At 53.8% G+C, this 21120-nt stretch overlaps 1 protein-coding gene across 3 annotated transcripts in view; it reads left to right on the forward strand.

Moving 5' to 3' along the window:
- Positions 1 to 21120, forward strand: part of Scara5 (scavenger receptor class A member 5) — a 103223-nt gene that overhangs the window by 70547 nt on the left and 11556 nt on the right. The window contains exons 6-9 of one of the 3 annotated variants that reach the window (XM_078030839.1): positions 1844 to 1942; positions 3600 to 3656; positions 12718 to 12848; positions 16004 to 16303. In XM_078030839.1, coding sequence (XP_077886965.1) covers positions 1844 to 1942; positions 3600 to 3656; positions 12718 to 12848; positions 16004 to 16126 — 410 coding nt within the window. In that variant the 3' untranslated portion in view covers positions 16127 to 16303. Of the gene's footprint in view, positions 1 to 1843; positions 1943 to 3599; positions 3657 to 3954; positions 11217 to 12717; positions 12849 to 16003; positions 16304 to 21120 lie in introns of those variants that run through there. The other 2 variants (XM_078030840.1, XM_078030838.1) reach the window with 2 other exon arrangements.

A 21120-nucleotide genomic window follows, 5' to 3' on the forward strand; every position in this document is an offset into this window, starting at 1 on the left:
TCCTTTCTCATGGAGGTAGATGTTGGGGCTCCCTGGACGGTGCCCATGGCGTGGCTTCCAGCGCTCTGTTCTGACAGCGGAGGCTGTTGGTGTAGCCAGAGGATGGAGCAACCCCTCTTGTTAGGAAGGGCCAGGACCTTGAGGGAAGGAGTACAGGAGAGGCCCGTGGTCCACCCAGGGCCTCCAGACCATCCCTCCCATATGCTCTGCCCCTCCATGTTCCCACTGGGCGCCAGCTGCCCCTGCCCCACCTTGCCTCCTGCGGAAACTGCCCAGGCTCACGGACGTGTCAGGAGCACCTGCCCCTCCGTCTTGCTGCACACAGGGACAGCCCTGCAGACCTCGGGTGGTGGGCAGGGCACTCGGAGGTCTTCCAGGAAGACTCTTCTTAGACTCATCCTCTCAAAAGTCTAAGAAGTTAGTTTCTCAAACTTCGCCATAGTGTGTTCTTGAGCCATGCAGCACACAAGGTTTTTCCAGGACAGGGTAAAGATTTCAGAATGATGGAAGGAAAGGAGGTATAGGGGAGAGGGCCTGGTTATGCATTTTAGGAATCATGTCTCTTAAATCTCCAAGCATGTTGCCAATGCAGCAGACCAGGGATGGGAGGGGGAAGCTCCAGCCGGGCCTCCATGCTGGCCTCCCCTCTCAACAGAGCTCTGGAAACCAAATCGAGGGTGCTTGGGGCTCCCCAGGCTGTGCAGCCACCTTTTCTGCCTAATGAATCATAGGGTGTGGAGCTCTGGGCACAGCCTGCACTTAGAGTCAGAATTTTGTGGCCACCGGACTCTGGGAACAGATAGGCGGTGTTAGGAGGGGAGAGAAGGAAATTCCATCAGCCCTCTCCGTGGTCCTCCCACCCTCTGGAGGCCACCCGTCCTCTTCCAGCCATCTGACACTCGTGCTGGAGGAGTCATTGCTGGGAGACAGGTTTCTTGTGAAACCAGCTAGCTTTCCAGGCAGGAAGGAACAATTAGTCAGTTAATTGAGGGTGCTCTGCTTTGCAGGGATTACTGTGGGCTTAGGTCAGGCCTCCTGGGGGCCCTGGGCGCTCACTTGGTGAGAGCGTTTGTTGATTCTGGCTCTCCGTGGTGCAATCAGAGCAGGCGGTGGCCATGGGGCCTCGTGGCCGGGAGCCCAGGGCTGACTGGGCGGCAGGCCGTGCGTCCCATTTATTGACCTTGCTGATCCCCTCCATCCTCAGCTCCAACGCCTTTCCTATACCGCCTGTATTTACGGAAAGGAAGGGATCTTCTGTTCTTTCTTTAAATAAGATGGGACACTGCTTCCTCTTCCTCCTAATAGCCAAAGCCATACCCCTCCCTGAGTGCCAGTAAGCCCCTTGGATCCAGCCTGAGGTGAGGCTCACCAACCAGGAAGAGCCCAGCTCAGGTCCTTCCTCCGCACTCTCCACGGAGTGCCCTTGGGTAGGTAGGTTACTTAACCTGCCAGGGCGGTCGCTCATCTGTAGTACAGGTGAGATAATGCCTCCCAATCTGTTGTGAGGAGTAAGTGAGATACTTCATGCCTGGCACACAGAAAGTGTTCCCAAAAAGTGTTTGCTGACTCTGAACCTCCAGCAAGCGTAGGTAGAGAGACTTGCTAAGTGGGGCTGGCACTAGCAACACTCAGCAGAACTGGGCTTTTCAGTTGGGAGGCATCCAAGCCTAACTGGTAAAAGGGCTCATGGGGAAGGTGCATGCTGACCTGTTAGACGCTGCTTTTGTAACATCTTTAAGACTCGGCTTCGGAGGATCGCGGTTGTGTTAGACTGTTGAACCAGACAATGACCTCTAAGGGACTTCCAGTTCTGAAGCTTTGCCCTTGTCTCTTCTCTCCCCAGGTCTTCCAGGGGAGAGAGGTACCCCAGGACTGCCTGGCCCCAAGGGCGATGATGGGAAGCTGGGGGCCACAGGCCCAATGGGCATGCGCGGGTTCAAAGGTAATAACGAATCTCAGTGCACCCTGGAGCTTCTCTCTCCGCCAGGCCCCAGGCAGCATGGGAGGTTGGAGGGGTGGACCAGGGGGTCTCATCCAGCCTCTGTCCAGCTGAACACTCTTGGGCAAGTGCCTCGATCTCATTAAGCCTCAGTTTTCATCTGAAAACCAGAAATTCTCATGCTGCCTGCCATCTCCGTAGGCCATCGTGCGAATAGAGCAGGTGTGGGTGTGGAGATGCTGCGGAGGTGTGAGCGGCCTTACTAAGGTGCCGCCCAGAGCTGCAAGCAGAGGATTTCAGTGGGGGCTGCAGGACAGACAGGCTGCAGGCCCGACAGCCGCTCCTGGCCAGTGCTGCGGGCTTCCCGTGTTCTGCAATGCTCCGTGTTTCCCAGTATTTTCGACTTAATTCCCTTCTCAGATTTACACGGCCCATGTTTCCTCTAAGTGCCTTTTCTTCCTATGTCCAGTTCCCTTGTTCAGTTTTAGGGGAACGTCCTTGAGAGTCGGCCCATGTCTTTCCATTTGCTTTTAAGATTGCCAGACCTCTTGTCAGCACTGCAAAAGATGAGGACGTCCGTTGCTCTTTTCCCAAGTTTTCTGCTCGTCACTGGTTGCAATAGCTCAGAAAACAGTATTAAGAACCATTCCCACGCCCTCGTCTGGGATGGTCTCTTCATCTTGGAACACTGGCAAGTCTTAGTCTACTCTCCAGTTGGTGGTGAAACCGGCTGAGGGTTTTCCTTTCTTTTATGATCCCCATTTAAAAATTCATTTGAAAACAGACTATAAGACCGATATATCCTTGTTGAAAAAAAAATTAGATAGGACTGATGTGTTCCAAGGATAAAGAGCAAGAACCCCTCTTCCCGGGGGGTTCAGCTATTATTCTTTACAATGACCACCGTGAACTCTTTGGAACACATCCTGCCCGACCTTTCTCTGAGTACTTACATATATATCGTTGCCTTTGTTTTTTTTTTTAAATAAAACTTGGACTTTGACTTGCTCTTTTCATTCACAGTAAGCTGTGAGCTTTGATTGGCAGATACTTTTCCAGAGAGCCTTGAAATAGGATCCCCTGGGTATTTTCATGCCCTTTGAGTGGTTGGTGCCAAGGCTTTCGAACTTCTCTGTAGAGTGAGGTGCCAGCTGGGAAAAGAACGCTTCTCTCTTAACCATATCCTGTGAAGGGAATTTCAAAATTCCCTGGAAACTCTAGCTCGTGTTTTCATCTCTCCCACCAGAAAATCTGCCTGAGACACAAACGGTCCGTGTGTCCCTGAAGCCCACCTCTCCTCCTCCCTGTGCTCGTTAGAGGAGCTCAGATGTGAACTTAGGAACCGCTGACTGTTCCACCGAGGCCCGTGTGGCCTTCTCTGTGCAATACTGTGTGTTCTCTGAGTTTGTGTGCCGGATGCTCATCGTCTGTGCTGTACCTAGGAGGGAACGGGACACCCTCAGCCAGACCACTCTTTCCTGGGGTGACCGGAGCAGGTGGCCTAATGGCAGAGCTCCTGTCTCCCCTGCTGTGTTCTCTCGTTGCTGGTGGCTCCTGCCTGGGGTTTTCTTCAGGACTGAGTCAATAACTCTGCAGATGAGGTTTTCTTAACAATTAGAGTTTGTGTCCATTCCTAACACCCGTCTTCCTCCTGTTTCAGGTGACCGAGGCCCGAAAGGAGAGAAAGGGGAGCGAGGAGACCGAGCCGGGGATGCCAGTAAGCGAGTCCTCCCGGGTCACTGGGTGCTGTGCCCACAGGGGTGGAGCTCGTGCCCATCCCCATGAGGTCGGGGTCCGGGGACTAGAACCACATGCTGCGGTCAAGTGTCAAAGAGGCTCCCTCCCTTCTGGGGGGCTCTGCTGGTCCAGCAAGATATTGCCAGAGCCCAGGGGCGGAGGCTGTTTCTGGAGGTGGTGACAACCTGTGCTTGTGTGGGTGAGTCTGGAGGCTCCCCGCTGGCGGCCTCTGGAGCTGGCTGTGTAAAATCTCAGTGCCTCAGTATTCTCATCTACAGAATGGGGACAAGAAGAGTCCTTGCCTCCTAGGGTCAAGGTGAGAGTTAAAGGAGTCCATCTATGTGAAGTTCTTCACCTGGTGAGGACTCGGGATGCGCCATTATCGTCATTCCTTCCCATGCACCAATTCAGACCTCCTTCCTAAAATCATCAGAGGCGCTTGCCAAAACTCAGTCACCGACCTTACGAAAAATGGGGTGTTACAGAGGGAAGAACACAGAAGCCAAGCGGAATCTCCTGTTTCCCTCCCTTGCCGCTCAGAGGGTGGTGAGGTTGGAGACACTGTTATCTGGCCGACCACCCAGATGCCCCGGTCTCCCTGCAGCGGGCACAGGGGTGCCGCCTTATCTGGCTGTGCCGCTCTCTTCTAGGGTGTACGTGTAGAATCTCGGAAAGATTGCCAGACAAGAATGAAGAGAGTCTCCCCGCCAAGTTTTAAACAAAAACAAAGCCACCAGCACGTCGTCCTGCTGGCTCCGAACCGCGGCCGCCCCGCGTGAGGGCGTGAGCCCATTATCGCCTCCTTGGGCATCGCATTCCCGGCTTGGCCCTGGGAGGCCTGGGCCTGGGAGGAGTGCCCACGGGCTCCGTTCCGTGGACCCTGGGAAAAGAGCCACTGCAGAGTCACAGGCTGGCCTAAACCGAGGGCCCCCCTAAGAGGCTGGGCATGAACGTGTTCTTGGGGTGCTGGGCTGTTTCGGACAGAACACTGCCAAGGTAGCTGCGGAGATGGTGGCATTTAGCTCTCAGAAATAAACAACTCTGACAGCTCGGGCAGGAAGGGAGGGACTGTGGGGAAAGATGACCTTTGAGAGGGAGATCAGAAACGCTGCCACATACCAGAGGGTCTGGTCAGGGCCTCTCTGGCTGCTGTTCTTCCTGCTGACTAGAGAAGAGACGGGGGTCAGAGTGAGCCAGGGACCGTGGGTGTGAAGCATGCTCCGGTCACTGTCTACCTGGCTTCTGTGGCCAACCTGGCTGGGCTCGAGACAGGGCACAAAGTGAGGAGGTGGGAGCCCAGGCCCCCTGGAGATGGGTGGGAGGCCTGGGGAAGGGCCCCCATTCACCTGGCCCTGGGGCCTGCTGACCACACAGCCAGAGGCCGATGTCAATCTGGATGCCCCTCCCCAGGGACTGAGGCTTTCTTTCCTGCCTTGAAGAGACTACACCCCGACTGGAGTCCAGAGCTCAGACCCAAAGCTCCGAGCTCTCCCTTCCAAGTCCCCCAGATGGCCTCCTGGGGGGTGGAAGAGGAGAGTGAGGGCCTCGGCAGAGGCAGTTCATTGACAGGAAGCTGTTCACAACACCGGGAGGAGCACGGAGACACTGACACCAAAACCGGAAGGCCATTACCTGTCTTCCCCTTATCTGGGGCTCAGAGAGGAGGCCTGAGTCCCACATCAGTAGGCAGGGACAGCCGAGAGCTGAGTGCCTGGGTGTTCAGGGACGAGAGCGCAGGCCCTGGTCCTGGACAGTGGGTTCCTGGACAGTGGGTTCCTGGACAGTGGGGTCTTGGAGAGTGGGGGTGAGCCCCAGAAAACCCCTAGTGACTCCCTCCCTCACTACTCAGTCTAGGTCTAGCGATGGCGGAAGCAGACGACAGGAAGCCAACCCGGGGCAGTGAGCTTCCTTTTTTCTGCAGTGAAGTCAGCCCATCGGTCCCGGAGGCTCATTTTCTGGGAATGAAGATGGCCCTTGGGTTACAGGAGTTTACGATGAGGGCGAATTAATCATTGGAGACCGTGGACATGCCGCTTGGGCAGTCAGGGACCTGGTTGTGCAGGTTAAGGTTTTAACTCAGGAAGGCAGTTGTAGAAAGTTTGAAACTCCTTGTCGCTGGGAAGAGCTCACGCCTCGGTGCTCCCTGCTTATCTTCTTCCTCTGGGACCCACTGTGACCTAGAGCTCCACCATTTGCTTTTCTCCCTGCAGGACTCTTCTACAATGGGAAGGGGTGAAAGGCCAGGGCCCTGGGTTTTGGTACTGGCCTCCTCCCTGCAGGACCCGTTGTGGTCGGGAAGGGGTGAGTGTTTGCTTTTGGTGGAGATGCTGGGATGAACCTGGGAAGGGATGGAGTTTGCTTTCCCCTCAGGGCCCGTCATTACTGGGAAAGGACATTCTGGGAGAGGCTGAAAGTGTGGCTGATTTCCCTCCCTCCCCCTGAGTCACACGGTCCCTCCGTCTTTCCTGGGGAGCGTTCTTGTGGGGATATTATTTTCCATAACCCTTCACTAGGTGCCCGTGGAAGGGCCCCAGATGGAGAGGAACGTTGCCGTGGTAGGTTCAGGGCTGAGGCCTGTGCCTGTGCCCTGACCTGTGCCTTCCCACGGCCTCCACTTCCTACCCTGCCGCCGCCAAAGCCAAGCTATATTCGGACTCCTGCTGACTCCGGGGCACTCCTGTCCCAGAGGTGTTAACTATATCCCTGAGAGCCGGGCTCCAAGGAGAAGCCCCAGGCTCGTCTTTCAGTGAAGTGCGGAAATTCTGACAAACCCGGTGCCCACTTCTGAGACTCGCTGAGTCATTCCCTGGGCCCTGGGCAGCCCCGTGATAGAGCCTACAGGGCGGGAAGGATGCTGTCTGCAGCAGACAGACAGGCGCCTCCTCCGAGAGCCAGTGCTGTCCAGGAGCCGCTGTCCAGGCTGCCTGGACACCCAGCCTTTGCCCAGGGATGGGGAGCCTTCAGCAATGCCTACGCTGACACTTTTAGCGCAAAGACCTCAAGCTCCAGCAGGTGGGGATGTGACTGTACTAAAGGTCCAGAAACAGGATGGACACCCCCAGGTGGGCCGTGGGCCGTGGGCGTGTTTGTTTGAGGAGGACATTACAGAGAAAACCTCTAGGGACCTGTGTTTTGAGACAATACTGTAATATTTTTTTCAGAACAAATGTCTTGCCGTTGTTTACCCGTGTTTTGATCTGGAGTCATGGGATTTTAGGGTTTGGATGAGCTTCAGATCAGTTCTTCTCCCTCCAACAGCCCCGCCCTCCAGCTCACTGAACAGAGACCAAGAACAGAGAGGTGGAGGGACCCAAGGTCACCCTACCAGATCAGGCCTCGAGTCCAGATTCTTGAGGTTGCTTGATGAGAAGCAAAATGATTTTGGTTTTGTTGTTGTGTTCTGGGTTTTTGTTTGTTTGTTTGTTTGTTTTCAGGCAAAGGTGACATATCAGTCATTGCGTTATATGTTGGTTATATGTTCGGCTGTTGGACGTTTGGCCAGGAAAAAAAAAAAGTTCCACATTCGCATCTCAAGAGAGAAGGACATTTGTTTTATCCTAGTATACGGTCTGTTTGAAGGAAAAATAAACAGTGTTTTCATAGTGAGGGAGTAGGTAAAGGATTCAATTTTGTTTAAGTCTCATGGCATGAATTTAAAGCAGGATATAAGTTCAGATTGTTTAAAAAACTTTTCTCCATTTGGTTTCACATGGAAAAAAAAATATGCAGCATGACACGGGGTGAATTCTAAGCCAGTGTTTGTTGATAGTTATCATTGGAAGCTCAGAAAACCTTAAAAATGTTAAACACTTTGTATATATTTTCCATATTTAGGGAAATTTGGAGGCAGGATCCCAGTAGACAAGCAGCATACAACATAATTTAAAATAAATGATCAGGGGAGGGCTTTCTACACAATTTTCTGTCTCTGTTTTAGAGTAAAGGAGACAAAGAGAATCCTTGGAGTCTGGGAACTCCCTTCCTCCCATCCCTGTGCCCTGGGGAGTCCTTCAGGACATGTCCCACCTACAGTTGGCCTTAGCTCAAGCCTGGAGAGACAGAGCTATTGCATCTTTTATGGACAAATAATATTTCTTTATTAACCACACATTACAATCTTAATTTCTTAAATACCCTGGAAATCTAAGCAGCAATGTGATTTAAGAGTAAATCTGGCTGTTAAGAAAAATGAACTGTAGCTGAGTGCTGTGGCTCATGCCTGTAATCCCAGGGACTCAGGAGACTGAGGCAGGAGAATCACAGGTTCAAGGCCAGCATCCGCAATTTAACAAGGCCCTGAGCAACTTAGTAAGACCTTGTCTCAAAAAGGCGAAGGGGGCTGGGGATGTGGCTCAATGGTTAAGTGCCTCTGGGTTCAGTGTGGTACCAATAAAAACGAAAGGAAAGAAGAAAAATAAACCACCCTCCTACTACTCATATGCGTTTGTACCTGGTAAAGTGAGAAGTAGTTCCTGCACCTTAGGCCATTTAGCTCTCGGGGATATAATACTCAGGAGGTATGTTATGCCCATCAAAGGAAAACAGAAGCTGGGGGTAGAGAGGAAAAAGGACTTGCTGATGGTCCCCGGAGTTCAAGGGACAGCCAGGACACCAATTTGGTGTGTCTGGCCTGGAATCCACTGTTGCTCCTCTGCTACCCCTCTTTACTCACCTGTTTTCAGCCAGGGGTCCTCGGGTCCACACTGTCCTGAGTGGATTAGGATGAGGTGCTAATTTCCTCTTGGCAATTCTCTTACTTGACTTTCCAGGCCACCTTCTCTGGGTTGAGTTTTCCCTTATCCACTCAGTCTTGGCCGCCCTGCCCGGCTGTTGTAGCTCTGAGCTGGCCCAAGCTGACTCCTACAGAGTGGGCTCTGCCTCTCCCAGCAAAGGCTTCCCACCCTGTGAGCCTTCCAGGTGCTTCCTGGTGACGCTGAGGCACCTGCCCACAGCTGGCAGTGTTTGCTGGTGCCTTTGTTCAGTTTTTGCATTCATCCATCCCTCCATTCATTCCTTCATCCTCCTGGTCCTTATAGTATCTGGCAATTGCTCAGCAAATGCAAACACAAAACTATACATGGAAATGTGAAAGGGTTTTTCAAATGACTCCTTCCCCAAGCTTGTGTCTGTCCAGTAACCAAAATGCCAGAGGACACAAAATTCCCTCAGGAAAATTGTCCTGAGGCAAAACCTGAAGCAGAACGGGAGACGCAGAGAGAAGAAGAAGGGCCAGGAAGTGGTCAATGTGGGGTTGAGATGAAGGGCCAGCTCCAGGGAGAGCAGGGCCAGAGCTGATTATGGAAAGGAGCAGAGTGGAGAGAGAGATGCCCAGGAAGCAGGGCCTGGCCTCCCGAACTTCTGTCATAAGGAAGACGGACGTGTGGACGAAGGCAAGCACCTGGGGAAGACAGCCTTGGTTTATTCATTTCCTGGTGAACTTTTGTGGGCAGGGGCTATACACCAGGGCCTCGCTAAGGGCGGGTGACTCAGTGTAGCCCTGAGACAGTGCAGTGTGGGGAGGGCGATGGTGGAGGAAGCGAGTCAGGGAGGGGTCCTTGGCTCAAGTCCAGAGGAGAACGTTGGGGTCCAACAGGTGACTGTGGAAGGTGAAGGAGTCCCGGGTGCAGAGAAGGTACGGGAAACAGACGTGTCCTCTGAGAAGCCTGCGGCGTGCTTTGGCGTGGCAAGGGTTTGGAATGTAAGAACAAGACCTGGGGCGAGGGGCGCATGGGGAGCCCTGTGGGCCGGCCAGTGGTCAGGGGGTTGGGCATGGCCTTGTCCTTCAGCCCTGGGAGGCCACCAGCAGGCTGGGCACGGGGAGGTGGCTGTGAGGAGCTGACAGGCACCTCTCCGTCCTGGTGGCCTTCCACACCCACCAAAGCCTGGCATGGTAGGCAGGCCCTTCCTCCCACGGACAGTCCCCACTCCAGTCCAGGCTGCCCGTGTGCTCCGTCCCCTTCTCCACCTTCAGCAAGGCCTGTTTGTCAGAACTGAATTTCCAGAAAACGAGACCCAACTCCATGGGCTCTGCAGGAGCAGCTTGCCCTGTAGAGTAGCTCAGAGGAAGAATGCCCAAGCCCCTTCACATGCTGCCGCCTGTGCTTCTCCCCGGCACCCACTCCCCAGCACCAGCTCAGGTCCACTCTGTCTACCCGGAGGTAGCATGGACCCCATGGGTTGGACGCTCACTCCCACAGGGCAGCCCCTACTTGCAAGTCCGAGCCTCCAGAACCCTTGACCAGCCAGCTGCAAATTAGGGGTTCCCAATTATTTGCTAGAATGGCTCCTAGAAGCCGGGGAAAGAACCAGGGTTACCAGGTTCTCATAAAGGTTACAGCTCAGGGAGAGCCGGAGGAACGCGTTGTGCGGGATGTGGTGTGGTGGGCCACCACCCCCCAGCAGTTCCACGTGTTGGGCAACCTGGAAGCTCTTATAACCCCGTCTGTTGGCTTTTCTGGAGACTTCATTGCGTAGACATGACTGATTACATCACCGGCCCTTCTGCCCTTCCTGGCGGCTAGGGCACAGGGCAGGGCAGAGGAGTGGCTGGAAGTCCCAACCTCTGATTGGTTGGTTCCACTGGCAAACAGCACGCCCACGTCCTCAGGAGCTTTCCAAAGTCACCTCATTACCACCATAGGTGTGGCTGAAGGGGGCTTGTCATGAGTAACAGGGACACTCCAGTGCTGTCTCAGAAGCCAGGGACAAAAGACAAACACGATCCACGACGTTTCTATCTCACCATGAGGTAGTCTCGAGAGCTTTAGGAGCATTTCCTACAACCACACTATCACGGTAGCAAGCTGAGCTCCAAGGCCTTTTCTGACCCACGGGTGGGTGGCCATGAGGCCAGTCCCTTGGCCTCCCTGACCACAATTTCTTTTTTGTTTTTTCTTTTTCCTCTTGTTCTGTGCAGCTCTGGGCCTGGCCTTGCAGATGTTCTGGATTGCCAAGATTCTCTCTTAAGCCTTCCCAAAACTAATCCAGTGCCTCTTCCTGAAAGCTTCTAGTCACCCTCTTCCAGGAGAGCTTTCAGACTGCCGGGTGCAGAAAATAGTTCAATCCCGATCCATCCGTGGTGTTCTTTGATTCGGTAGCTTCTCATAAACTCAAGCATTAAAGGGGCCAGGTGGACAAATGAGTGAGTGTGGGGGAAGCTTCCTGAGAGGCAGAAATTGCTGAGCTGGTCAAATTAGATTTTTTCTTTTCCTTTCCATAATAGGGGTTGAACTCTCACATTCTTGGCAAGCGCTCTACCCCTGAGCTACATCCCAGTCCTCCATTCATCTCTTCTAAATGGTATTTTCAGCATCCCTGGCCAGAGGGAGAGAGACCAGGGCTGGGGCTGGTGTCCAGGGAAGGAACCAACCAGGAGAAATGAAGCCCACGCTTGGGAACAGAGTGGTGTTAAGAGGTCATTAACCCGCTTGCTAGTATTTGTCTTCTAAATATAGGCTAAGTGAAAATAGGAACCAGGGGCCAAGGTCCGAGAAAGATTGCTAGTTGGAAAATAAATAAATAAACAAGCCAGTGTTTGGAACTTATGTTCCCAGTGAGCTGCCAGGTGGGGATGGGGATGTGGGAGGGTTTGCATGGTGACTTTCGCTTGCTGCTGACTGCTCCAGCCTGTTCTTTCTACGGGGTAAGCGAGACCACCTGGCCGCAGGCTCCTCTCTTCTCTGCGCCCCTTCCTTCCACTGGGGCCCTGCAGGCGGCTCCCCGGGGACTGGCCTGCCCGCTTCCTGGGAAACAGGATGGTTTCTGGGACTTACCTGTCAGAAAGCTCTTTAGCAATACAAACCTCAGGCTGAAGGTGAGCACAGAATTTTCTCTAAAAACACTGCCTTGAGACCACCACAGAACTGAACTTTGGGTCTTTGATGTGGGTTTTATACCAAGGCGGTTTTAAGTTGAGATGAAGTTGAGACCTACATTAAAACTAGCCATGGCGGGGCTGTTTGTTTGGAAGGCATTTCGAGCAATCTTGGGAGTCATTCTCAGTGTTCGTGACCCTGAGCTTTCTCCCACGGTGTTAGGAGGTAACGCCATGAGCTGCAGATGAAGCCCAGGTGGCTGCCGCTGCCTCACCTTCACATGTCCCCTCCTGTCCCCTCGTGTCCTTTGATGCAGAACACACCTTCAGAGGGTATTTGGGACCAGCGTGAGTGGACTTACTACCTCACGGTTGGATTTCAGCCTGTTTTCTTCAGGGAACTGTTTGTAGAATTTACATGGAAGAAAGAGCAATGAGAGACCAGGAAGCCAGGGCCTCCCGGGGGTCCCCCAGGGCTGTGGCAGGAGCGGTGGGAGGCATTCGCGGCTCCCTGCTGACTCAGGAGCTGGGAGGGCCGCAGCGCCCCAAACCGCCACGAGCCTCCCTCAGGATTGCACTGAGCTCAACACCACCAGGACCCGAGCACTGAGCTCACGTGTGTTTCAGAACAACTCTGCGTCTTGGGTCGTGTCTCCTGTGGCAGAGCAGGAAGCCACTGAGAGGTTAATCCGGGCCCAGGGTGGCGGAGTTGGAAAGTTCCCAGCCTGGCTCTCCCTGCCCTGAAGCTTTGCAGTGAGGGCTGGGGAGCGTCCTAACAGGGGACACAGTTCTGGAGCCCGGAGTAGCAGAAGTGGGGGCGTCAGTGGGAGCCAAAGCCAGGAGAGGCCACTTGGCTGGGGCATGGGCCTGGAGGTTGGGGCAAAGTGTCCATAAAGTCTCCGCCAGGAAGCGGGGAGGCCTTATGCATAGCAGCTAGGACGGCTTCAGGCCAGCCGAAGTGAGCGGGCAGCCCTCTCTTCCTGGCACCCCGGGGCGTCTTTCCAGTCCTAAATGCCCTTTGACTCTCTGGCCCCTCGCTGCCCTTCAGGAGGCTCCGGAAAGAGGAGGGCTCACCAGTCTGCCCAGGGCACTGCGGAGAATTCCTACACTCCAGCTCCAGGCAGGGTGTCTGGGCTGGCAGGAAGGCTGGCAGGATGTACTCGACGTGACACATTTTGAACACCTGCTAGGGACAGCCACATGAGTGAGCCACTCTCCCCGTTTCCAGAGAGCACGCGGAGTTGGGAGACAGGACGAGTCCACCGCGAGGCCCGTGGAGATGTTTCTCCAGCTCCTACCCAGCCAGGTCCCGAGCACTCCACGTGGCTGCGACAGAGGCCCAGCACAATGGAGAGCCAGGTGTGGTCACTTTACCATGTGACTTGAAGAAAGTCACTAACTCTCTCTGAGCCTCAGCTTCCTCTCCTGTAAAATGGGACCGTAGAAGAAGGCTGCACAGATCAGTTGAGGTGTCGAATAAGAACACTCTGAAGGGTCACCCGGTCCCACATGAAGTTCAGAGCAGATTACCCGGAAGAAACGGCGTTTTCTAAAGCACACCCACAGGCCGGGCCACAGTGGGAAAGCCGTGCCCCCCAGGAGAGCAGAGAGGATGAGCCGTGCCTCCTTTGGCTTTGCAGATGGCTCCTGTCCCCCCATATGGATCACATTTCCTGTGGAGAAGTGTCACCCAGCCTGGGAGGTGGGGCTGCGGGCCCGTGCTGCAGGCCACGGGGGCATGGGGAGTTCTTCCCTCACCAGAGAAGGAAAGTTCAACTTCCTTAGTGGCAGATGGTCCAAATTACCCCTGGGGCCCTGCTCTGCAGCTGCAGAAATGCAGAGCCTCTTTTCCCAGCCCCATGTTTATTTCTGTTCTCCACAAACTCCCTTCTCTCGTCTTGTTTTGCTTTGGCAGGGGGACTGCAGGGCAGGAAAAACAAACGGCCTCACTAGGCCCCACCAGCTCCGCTTTCCCTCCTCTCCTCTCTAGACCCACGGGCCCCTGGGCTCCAGGGCCCTTCTGATGGCAGCCAGGCAGGTTCAGGCTCCTTAGTGACCCTTCCGTCTTCGAGCCCCACGGGGCAGGGTCCATGATATTCCTATAGGCAGGACACCCAGAGGGGGTGATGCCTCCATAAGACCTGACAGCTGGAGAGTCACGTAGCTCCAGCTTAACCCGGGATCCATCCTCTCCAACCGGGCCCTGGCTGTGCGCACAATATCCCAAACTGTTCAAAGCCGTCCCTTGCACCTCCCAGGTGATTCCTATATGCAGTCAGGATGAGAACCCTAGCTTCAAGTCTAAGACTCGTTCCCTTAGGCCCAAAGACAAGAAATACAGCGGACCCCACAGGACTGTTGAGAGATAGATGGAAAGTGCTTTGCATTTGTGGAGGGCTCTCTTGATATTTGCCTTACGGGTTTATCCTGAGAGTCGCCTCTGCTCTTCAGTCTGACTCTACTCTGTAAGCTCTGTGGCCCTGGGCAAATCACTTGACTCTTCTGGGCCTATTTCCTCTTCTGTTAAGGGAGAGCTTTAATAAGGCACGAATTTGTGGCACTATTGAGAAGACTAGTTAGAAAATGTTTGTGTGCAGGAGACATTAGTTCCTTCACCCTTCAAGCTTGACTTGCAACCTCTCCTGAGAGTGCCTACCACCTGCTTTACTGTAGTTGGACTTGGGGGTGACTCTGAGCCAGGTGTGGACAAGTTCTGTGGACAGTGTGGAGTTCTCAGGCCATCCCGGCCAGGTCTGAGAGATGTAGCCCTAGATCTGCTGAGGGGCTGCGCCGTGAGGCGCTCATTCGGTTGTACCGAAGGAGAAAGATAGTTTACATCTTGCTCTGCAATCACAGCTGTAAAACCCAAAGCACAGAGTGGAAATAAGGTGAGAAATAATTGTATAAAAAACACCAGACACATCCAGAGATGCCAGTGCCCAGAAAATGAAACCAGATGCTCGGTTTAAATGAAATGAATCCCCAGAGAGACTGCGGGTTCCCTTCCATTCCCAGGGGCAGGATGAGCAGCTGTCCGCAGTGGTACAGAGAGGAGAGGTTCCTGTGTTGGAAGTGGGGCGGGGCCAAGGTCAGTCCCCAAGGCCACTTCACTCTCGCACTCAGGGTCTTAGAGCCGGGGATCTGGAGTGAGACCCAGCCTCGTTTGTCTGGACCCCCGTTTTTCCTACCTGTGTATTTCACAAAGCAGCGAGAGCAAGGAAATGTTTGCTTGGGCGGAGAGTCTGCACACCTTAGGAGATTTATAAGGTTTGCGCTGGGAGCCCAAGAGTGGCCTGGGCCTTGTGTGGAATTCCTGGGCCATTCCAGAGCTGCTTTGCTTAACGAATCACATCCAGTTTGCATTAGTGTGCAGAAAGTTGCTGACAGCAGGAGCCAGGCTTCTGCCGGATGTCCTTGTCCCCCTTTCCCAAGTACGCTAAGGAGCCAGGAACTGGTGCCCTGGGGAGAAGAGAGGAAGTGAGGAGGAGACTAATCCAATCCAATCGGAGGAGTGAGCCCCCTTGTTCCTGTTCCTAACACAGCACCGTTGCTCTGCAAAGAGCTTGTGGAGGATCTGATCCCTGTCCCTCCTGGGGTGCTGGGTCCAGGCTGTCCTGGGCAGCACAGGGAGACGGCTCAGAGCTGCTGGACGGACAGCTGGAGGCAGGTGGGGGCTCACTGTGATGGAGCCCACCATGTGCAGATGCCGCGCGCCGTGCTCCTGCCACCGCTGCTCCATGCACTCTGAGAGGTTCGGTGTTGAGAGACGGCTTTGGGCAAGGCAGAGCTGGCATTCCAGCCCCCTCCTGAGTCCAGAGCAGCCTCCTTCCCCCTGCCCAGGTTTTCCCCCCTCAGGAATCACCGCCACCCTGTCTGACTCCGTGAAAACGCACCGACACCCGGGGCCCACAGAGGCAGGCTGCCAGTCAGCCCTGAGATGGGCGTGTGGCATACACGGGTGCTCTTGGTGGGCTTCTGGGATCCGTCCTACAGATGGGCCTTGTTGAGCCTGGAGTGAGACGGTCATGCAGAGTCCAAGGCCATTCTGGAGGTCATCGCCATGGGGGGTCAGCTGGGCACTCTAGAGTCTCATCTCAGGCTAGCCTGCTGACTCCACATCCCTGCCCAGCAGCACTTAATTGCAGTGGGAAAGAATCTAGTGTGAACTGCACTCTACTCAGTTTACACAGAAGTGTTGATTTTGAAAGGGGAAATGACAAACCCGGGGTGGGGGGGGATCAGCAGAGTGGGGACGTGAAGAGTTACAAAGAGCAGGAAGGGGATTGTCCCATGGGAAACCACCTGGTTTGGTGACTGGAGCTTCCCAAGGGGTAGTTCCTGCCCTCCCCGGAGCCTGGGGCCAGGGGCCCTGGACTCAGGCACTGGCTGGAGCCAACAGTGCCTCTTGGGGCAGCCTTGACTTCTCCCGGGTGGGCACTTTGAGTGGGGCTGGGTGATCCCAGAATGAGTCTTGAGCTGTTGGAAAGGTCAGTGTCTCACTCAAGTCTTTATAGACCCAGGTTGAGGCCCAGAGGAGAGGAGGACATGGAACTGGCTGGATTGGGGCCAAGGAGAGAACTTCTGCCATCGATCCCTCGAAACATGGAAGGTGTTTGGCAGTGAAGGAACGAGGATGAGATGGCATCTCCATGTCTCTGAGACTCCAGAGAACATGGTGGACCCGCCCTGCCCCTCTCCCTCCCTGGGCTCTCTGCTCTCCTCTCCATCCCACGCTGCATTGTCTCACACTTGAGCTTTTGGGGGATGCCTCACATACAAACCTTAATAGATCTTGCTTACGATGTCTTTACAAATAGGTGCTTTGAGCAAACGTATCTTCGCCCTTTTGGTTCTTATCCCAAATTTATCTGTCTTCCTCCTGTTACAGGAGGAATAGTTTATAGGGCTGAGATCAGGAAGGGGTCCTGAATAGCCATCGTGTCAGACCTTCCAGCACCACTGACACAGGCTATTGATGAACCGATCTGCTCTGGGCTAAGTATTTTCTTAAACTCCTGACCCGCTGCTCATGTCTAACTTCTACCTCACCCAGAGGCATTCGGAAGGGTGTTCCAAAGGAGCCGCTAACAGAGGCTGGCATCCATCCACCCAGCCGCCCTTGTCCCACCGCATCAGATACGTGTTGAGTGCTTTCAGCCAACTAGACATCATGTCAAGTGCTAAGGGCTGTGGGCAAGTAAGACATGGCCTTCCTCCCAAGGGAAGAGGAGCTGTGGGCATGGACCCCTCCCAGAGCTTCCCTGGGCCTCCCTCCAGCAGGACTCTCTCCTCTCTTGACCTCTTGGGTAAGCCACACACCCACTTCCCTTGGCATGATGGCATCAGGCCCAGAGTGGCTGAGCTGCTGCTCATGTCCAGCTGCTACCTCGGGAGCAGGGTCTAGGGAGGGAGGGATCTGGCCTCTCAGTAAGAGCCGGTCACTGCCTTTCTGTCAGCCTCAGTTTCCTTATCTCTAAATGAGAGGTTTGGCCTGGAAGCCCTTGAACTCTCTGCCAGCTTTGGCATTTTGTGGTCATCTCTTTCATATGACTCCAGGGCAAAAACAATACTGACTTGTCGTCACCTCCTTAGCACCCAGTGCCACCCTGGGATATGATAGGGATTGCATAAGTGCGTCTGCATGGGTAAATACAGGAGCAATGGGAAAAAACACTGATAAAAGGTAGGTTAAAGAGTTAATATAGACAAGGCAGCATTAGCACTCAGTCTGTGTATAGGAATAGGATCACCCTGGACTTTCTGCACAAGCCAAGCCTGCTTTATCCTTCCCCTGCCTGGAATCATCAATGTGTTCATATTAAAGTGCAAGCTCAGAGATAGCCATGTTTCATGTCCTCCTGTGAGACATGGGAGAGGCCCATGAATTTTTATGAATTTTGCATGGAAGCATTACTGCTCCAAGGTTGAAAAACATTTTTTTTTTCATGTAACTTCTTAATCAAAATTGTAAATCAAATCAAAGTCATGAATCTCAGTCAAAGTCGGGAAGCAAATGAGTGTCCCCTGCTTAGAGAGCTCAGGAGGAATGGACGACTATGGGAGAGAAGTGAGGGTGTAGAAGGAGAACTGGCCCAGGAGCTAAGTGCCAAGTTCAGGCCCCAGCTCTTCTACGCACTGCAGGATGACCTTGGGTGAGGCACGTCACCTCTCGGCCCCCTTGTATGTCACAGGAAGACTTTGGACTATGTCATCTCCAAGCCTCTGCCAGCTGGCAAGTTCTATGCTTCTTGGTCATTTGTAATGATTGGAAAAGCCCAAAGATTGTGTCATAATTAACTAAAATAGCTCCACACACTCAGCAATGGACATCTATAGCCTGCAACTAAGCTGATGCAAGTAGTTACCAGAGAGAACTCAGAAAAGGCAAAGCTTCCTAGTCCAGACCCTCCTGGTTCCTCTCCTTGACCTGCCTCCGTTGACCCTCCTCACCCTCTTTACTGGAGAACCAGGTCGGGGTGTGGGAGACCTGGGCTCTGTGGCAGGAAGGTGGATGAGGGCCGTGGGGCTGGCCTGGGAGAAGCCTGGGTAACAGCAAGGTTCCTCAGCAGGCAGGGGGACAGGAGGCCCGTTTTATGGGCTGGGAGAGAGCCTCAAGCAGAGGTTAGAACCACCGACACCCCAGAAAACATGCGGGGCGGGGGGTGATGATTGCTTTGAGCCTGCCCCCTGTCCTGGAGTCCCCTCATCAGACCAAGCAGTGATGATTCTGGACTGAGCCTGGAACTGAGAGCATTTCCAGGCTCTCAGTATAAAAGGGGAGATTCTCTGCCCCAGGGTGTTGGTGGGGACCATGGGCCACCAGGACAGGAGGTACAAGAAGAAGAGAGACCCAGTCCTGTGGACATCTGGGTGTCTCTGCCAAGGATGGGGATGGGGGCAGGATGGATAATACAAGGAAAAACTCTTCTCAAGACTTGTGAGCTGAGTTTCCGCACAAGCCAAGCCTGCTTTAACAAACGGTCAAGTTGGAACAACCCTCTTTGTCCTCCATGTTTTGGGTCAGGAATAGCTATTCACATTTCCTCATAGCTTGGGTTTTCTGGCCAAGAGATGGAATGCTGATGATACCACTCCTGCACAGAGCTGAGCAGGGACCAGCCTTGTGGTCAATACTGTCTTCCCTACTTGGAAGTGGCAGACACGTGGACAGGTGGACCCCAGTCTGGGGTAAGGACCCAGAGTAAGAGGAATCGCGTTATATTCTGATTTGGATTCACGACCCTCGCCCATGAATCCAAATTAGATACCCACAGGGAATGGAGGAGCAGTGCTTTCCTTGGGGTTGCTGATTCTCCTTTTGTTCACGAAGGATTTTCCAGGGCTCACCAAGGTGGGATGCAAAGGAGGCAGGGGGCCCCTCCGTCAGTGAAGGGCAGGTATTAAGGGAAGTGACTGCCGTCTCCGGCCCGGGGCTCCCATTGTCATCATGGTGGCTCTAGCCCTTTGCCCTCTCACTGGACCATTCCTTCCTGAGAAGTGCCTGAGTTTCACATCGTGGGAATCCCTGCCTTCCATTCTTACCCGCTGTCTTGAGCAAAAAGAGGCATCGCCCTGACCCCAAGTAGCCCACATGCTCAGGGACCAGGGTTGGGCATCTGAGGTGAGGAAGAAGCTCCCTGGACTCACAAGTGTCCTGGGAAGGTCACAGCCAGGCTGAGGCCGCCTCTCAGGCGCCATGTCTGAGTAAGTGGGAGTTGACGCATCAGCTGTGGGGTGAGAGCATTTCCGGGCAGTGTTTGGTGGCCCAGTGGGAAAGCTTTGCCCTGGGGCAGAAACTGCTGGGAAAAAGCCAAATGGAAATCCTCTGCCCACAGAAACCCAAACCTCTCAGCAAGTCACGACATGCTTCTCAGGCTAGCGCTGGGGTCGCTGCTGGAGTGCGTTTGGTGACTCCGCAAGTGCCCTGCTGGACGTGGCCTTGCTGCTGGCCTAGAAGAAGTGCCATTCACCTGCAGGATGCCTCCCTGTACCTCTTGTTCAAGGACCAGGCCCTTGGATTGCCACGTCCTTAAATTGGGGCAGTGGGTATTATAAACAAATCACACCTCAGCCTGCAGTTTCCCAGGGAGGTAGCGACAGACCTGAGATTCTGTTAGGGGAAGAAAGGACACAGAAAAATATACCCTAGGACCATATTCTATAAAATAAAGCCAGAGCAACCTCGCATCCAGGGGAGGTGATGCCCTTCTGGGGCCTGCAGCATTGGTTGACCCAATGGGCTGGGGGTAGTTCACCATGGGAGCAGCCTGGGGTGTGGGGACCCGGAGACAAGGGATGAGGATCCAGCTCCAAGGCTTGATGAAGCGACACTGGGGTCTGGGTGGAGTGCTCTCTAGTTTACCCCCGACTCCAGGCACTGTCTCAGTCCCTGAGGTCAAGTGGCACTAGTTGGAAGAGAGTGGCCCACTAGGGGGTCATAACTTTAATTGGTGCCTGAGGAACATGGGCCAGGGGCCAGGGACATCCTCGAATGTGACGCTGTGAGTTCCGTAATTACGGTCACCACGTTTCTAATTTTTTGAAATTGTCCTGTTTCCAAATATTCTTTTGCTACTTCCATATACATTGAAATCTCCAGGGAAGATTTCAATATTTTCATCATTCAAATGACATTTTCCTTCTCTTCCCATCTGTCACTACTCGTGGACTCGGGATTCTGCCAGTCTCCCCCACTGGAGCACCAGCCCCACTTCCTCATGGTCCTTCCTCATGGTCATACCCACTGCACTCTATCAGACGCTTAGTCCCTTATTTGCCTACGAGAGTAAAGGAATGGAGTGAGATCAGGCTGGCCAGAGCAGAGAAGCTGTCAGGCACCTAAATGTCAGCCCTGCTACCTGTGTCACTTTTGGCCTCTTCCTGTTACTGTGACTTAGACTTGACACCCTGCATAGCGCCTGCGCCAGAACCCACAGCATCCTCCTGCCAACCCCCATGCACGCTGACCTCACCCTGAGGCTTCCGTGTCAACCTCCTGATGTGGCACAGTGCCCTGCCATGTGACGCACTGCTGACAGAGATGATTTCAGCCATCTACACAACACCCCTGGGAAGCAGGGGTTGTCCCCATCTCACAGTGGGGGAAATGCCCTCAGAGGGGCCAGAAGACTCCCGTCAGGTCACTAGAGTAGGAAAAAAGAAGAGGCCCCAGTGAATCTGGCATCCTTCTGAGCTCTCCGTGCATATCACTAAATTTCACTGATTCTGTGACATACGTTTCGGAATCTCTGAAGTCGGGAAGCATCCAGCAATTGATGTCATTTGCCACCATAAAGAAGGTTCCCTTCTTAATGGTATTTAAAATAGGGAGGTGCTTCATAACAAGGGGCGTCTAGGTTTGGTCGACCACTCACTGCCTCTCACAGAGCATCAGGGGCAGAGTCAGAATCCACACCCAGACAGATCTCTCTGGCTTCAAGCACTTTCATGCCCACAGCCTTAACTGTCCCTTGGTTTTCTATGTTCCTCCTACACCCCCCTCCCTGACAAGTGTGGCTGCTGGTCACCAGGCTTCAAAAGATCAAGAGGAACCCAGCAGCCTCACTCCTTGGTATTTACCCAAATGAGTTCAGACTTCTCATTGACACCAAAACCTGCACATGGATGTTTA

This window comes from Ictidomys tridecemlineatus, chromosome 14 (assembly GCF_052094955.1).
Source record: "Ictidomys tridecemlineatus isolate mIctTri1 chromosome 14, mIctTri1.hap1, whole genome shotgun sequence".
NCBI classification, from domain to species: Eukaryota; Metazoa; Chordata; class Mammalia; order Rodentia; family Sciuridae; genus Ictidomys; species Ictidomys tridecemlineatus.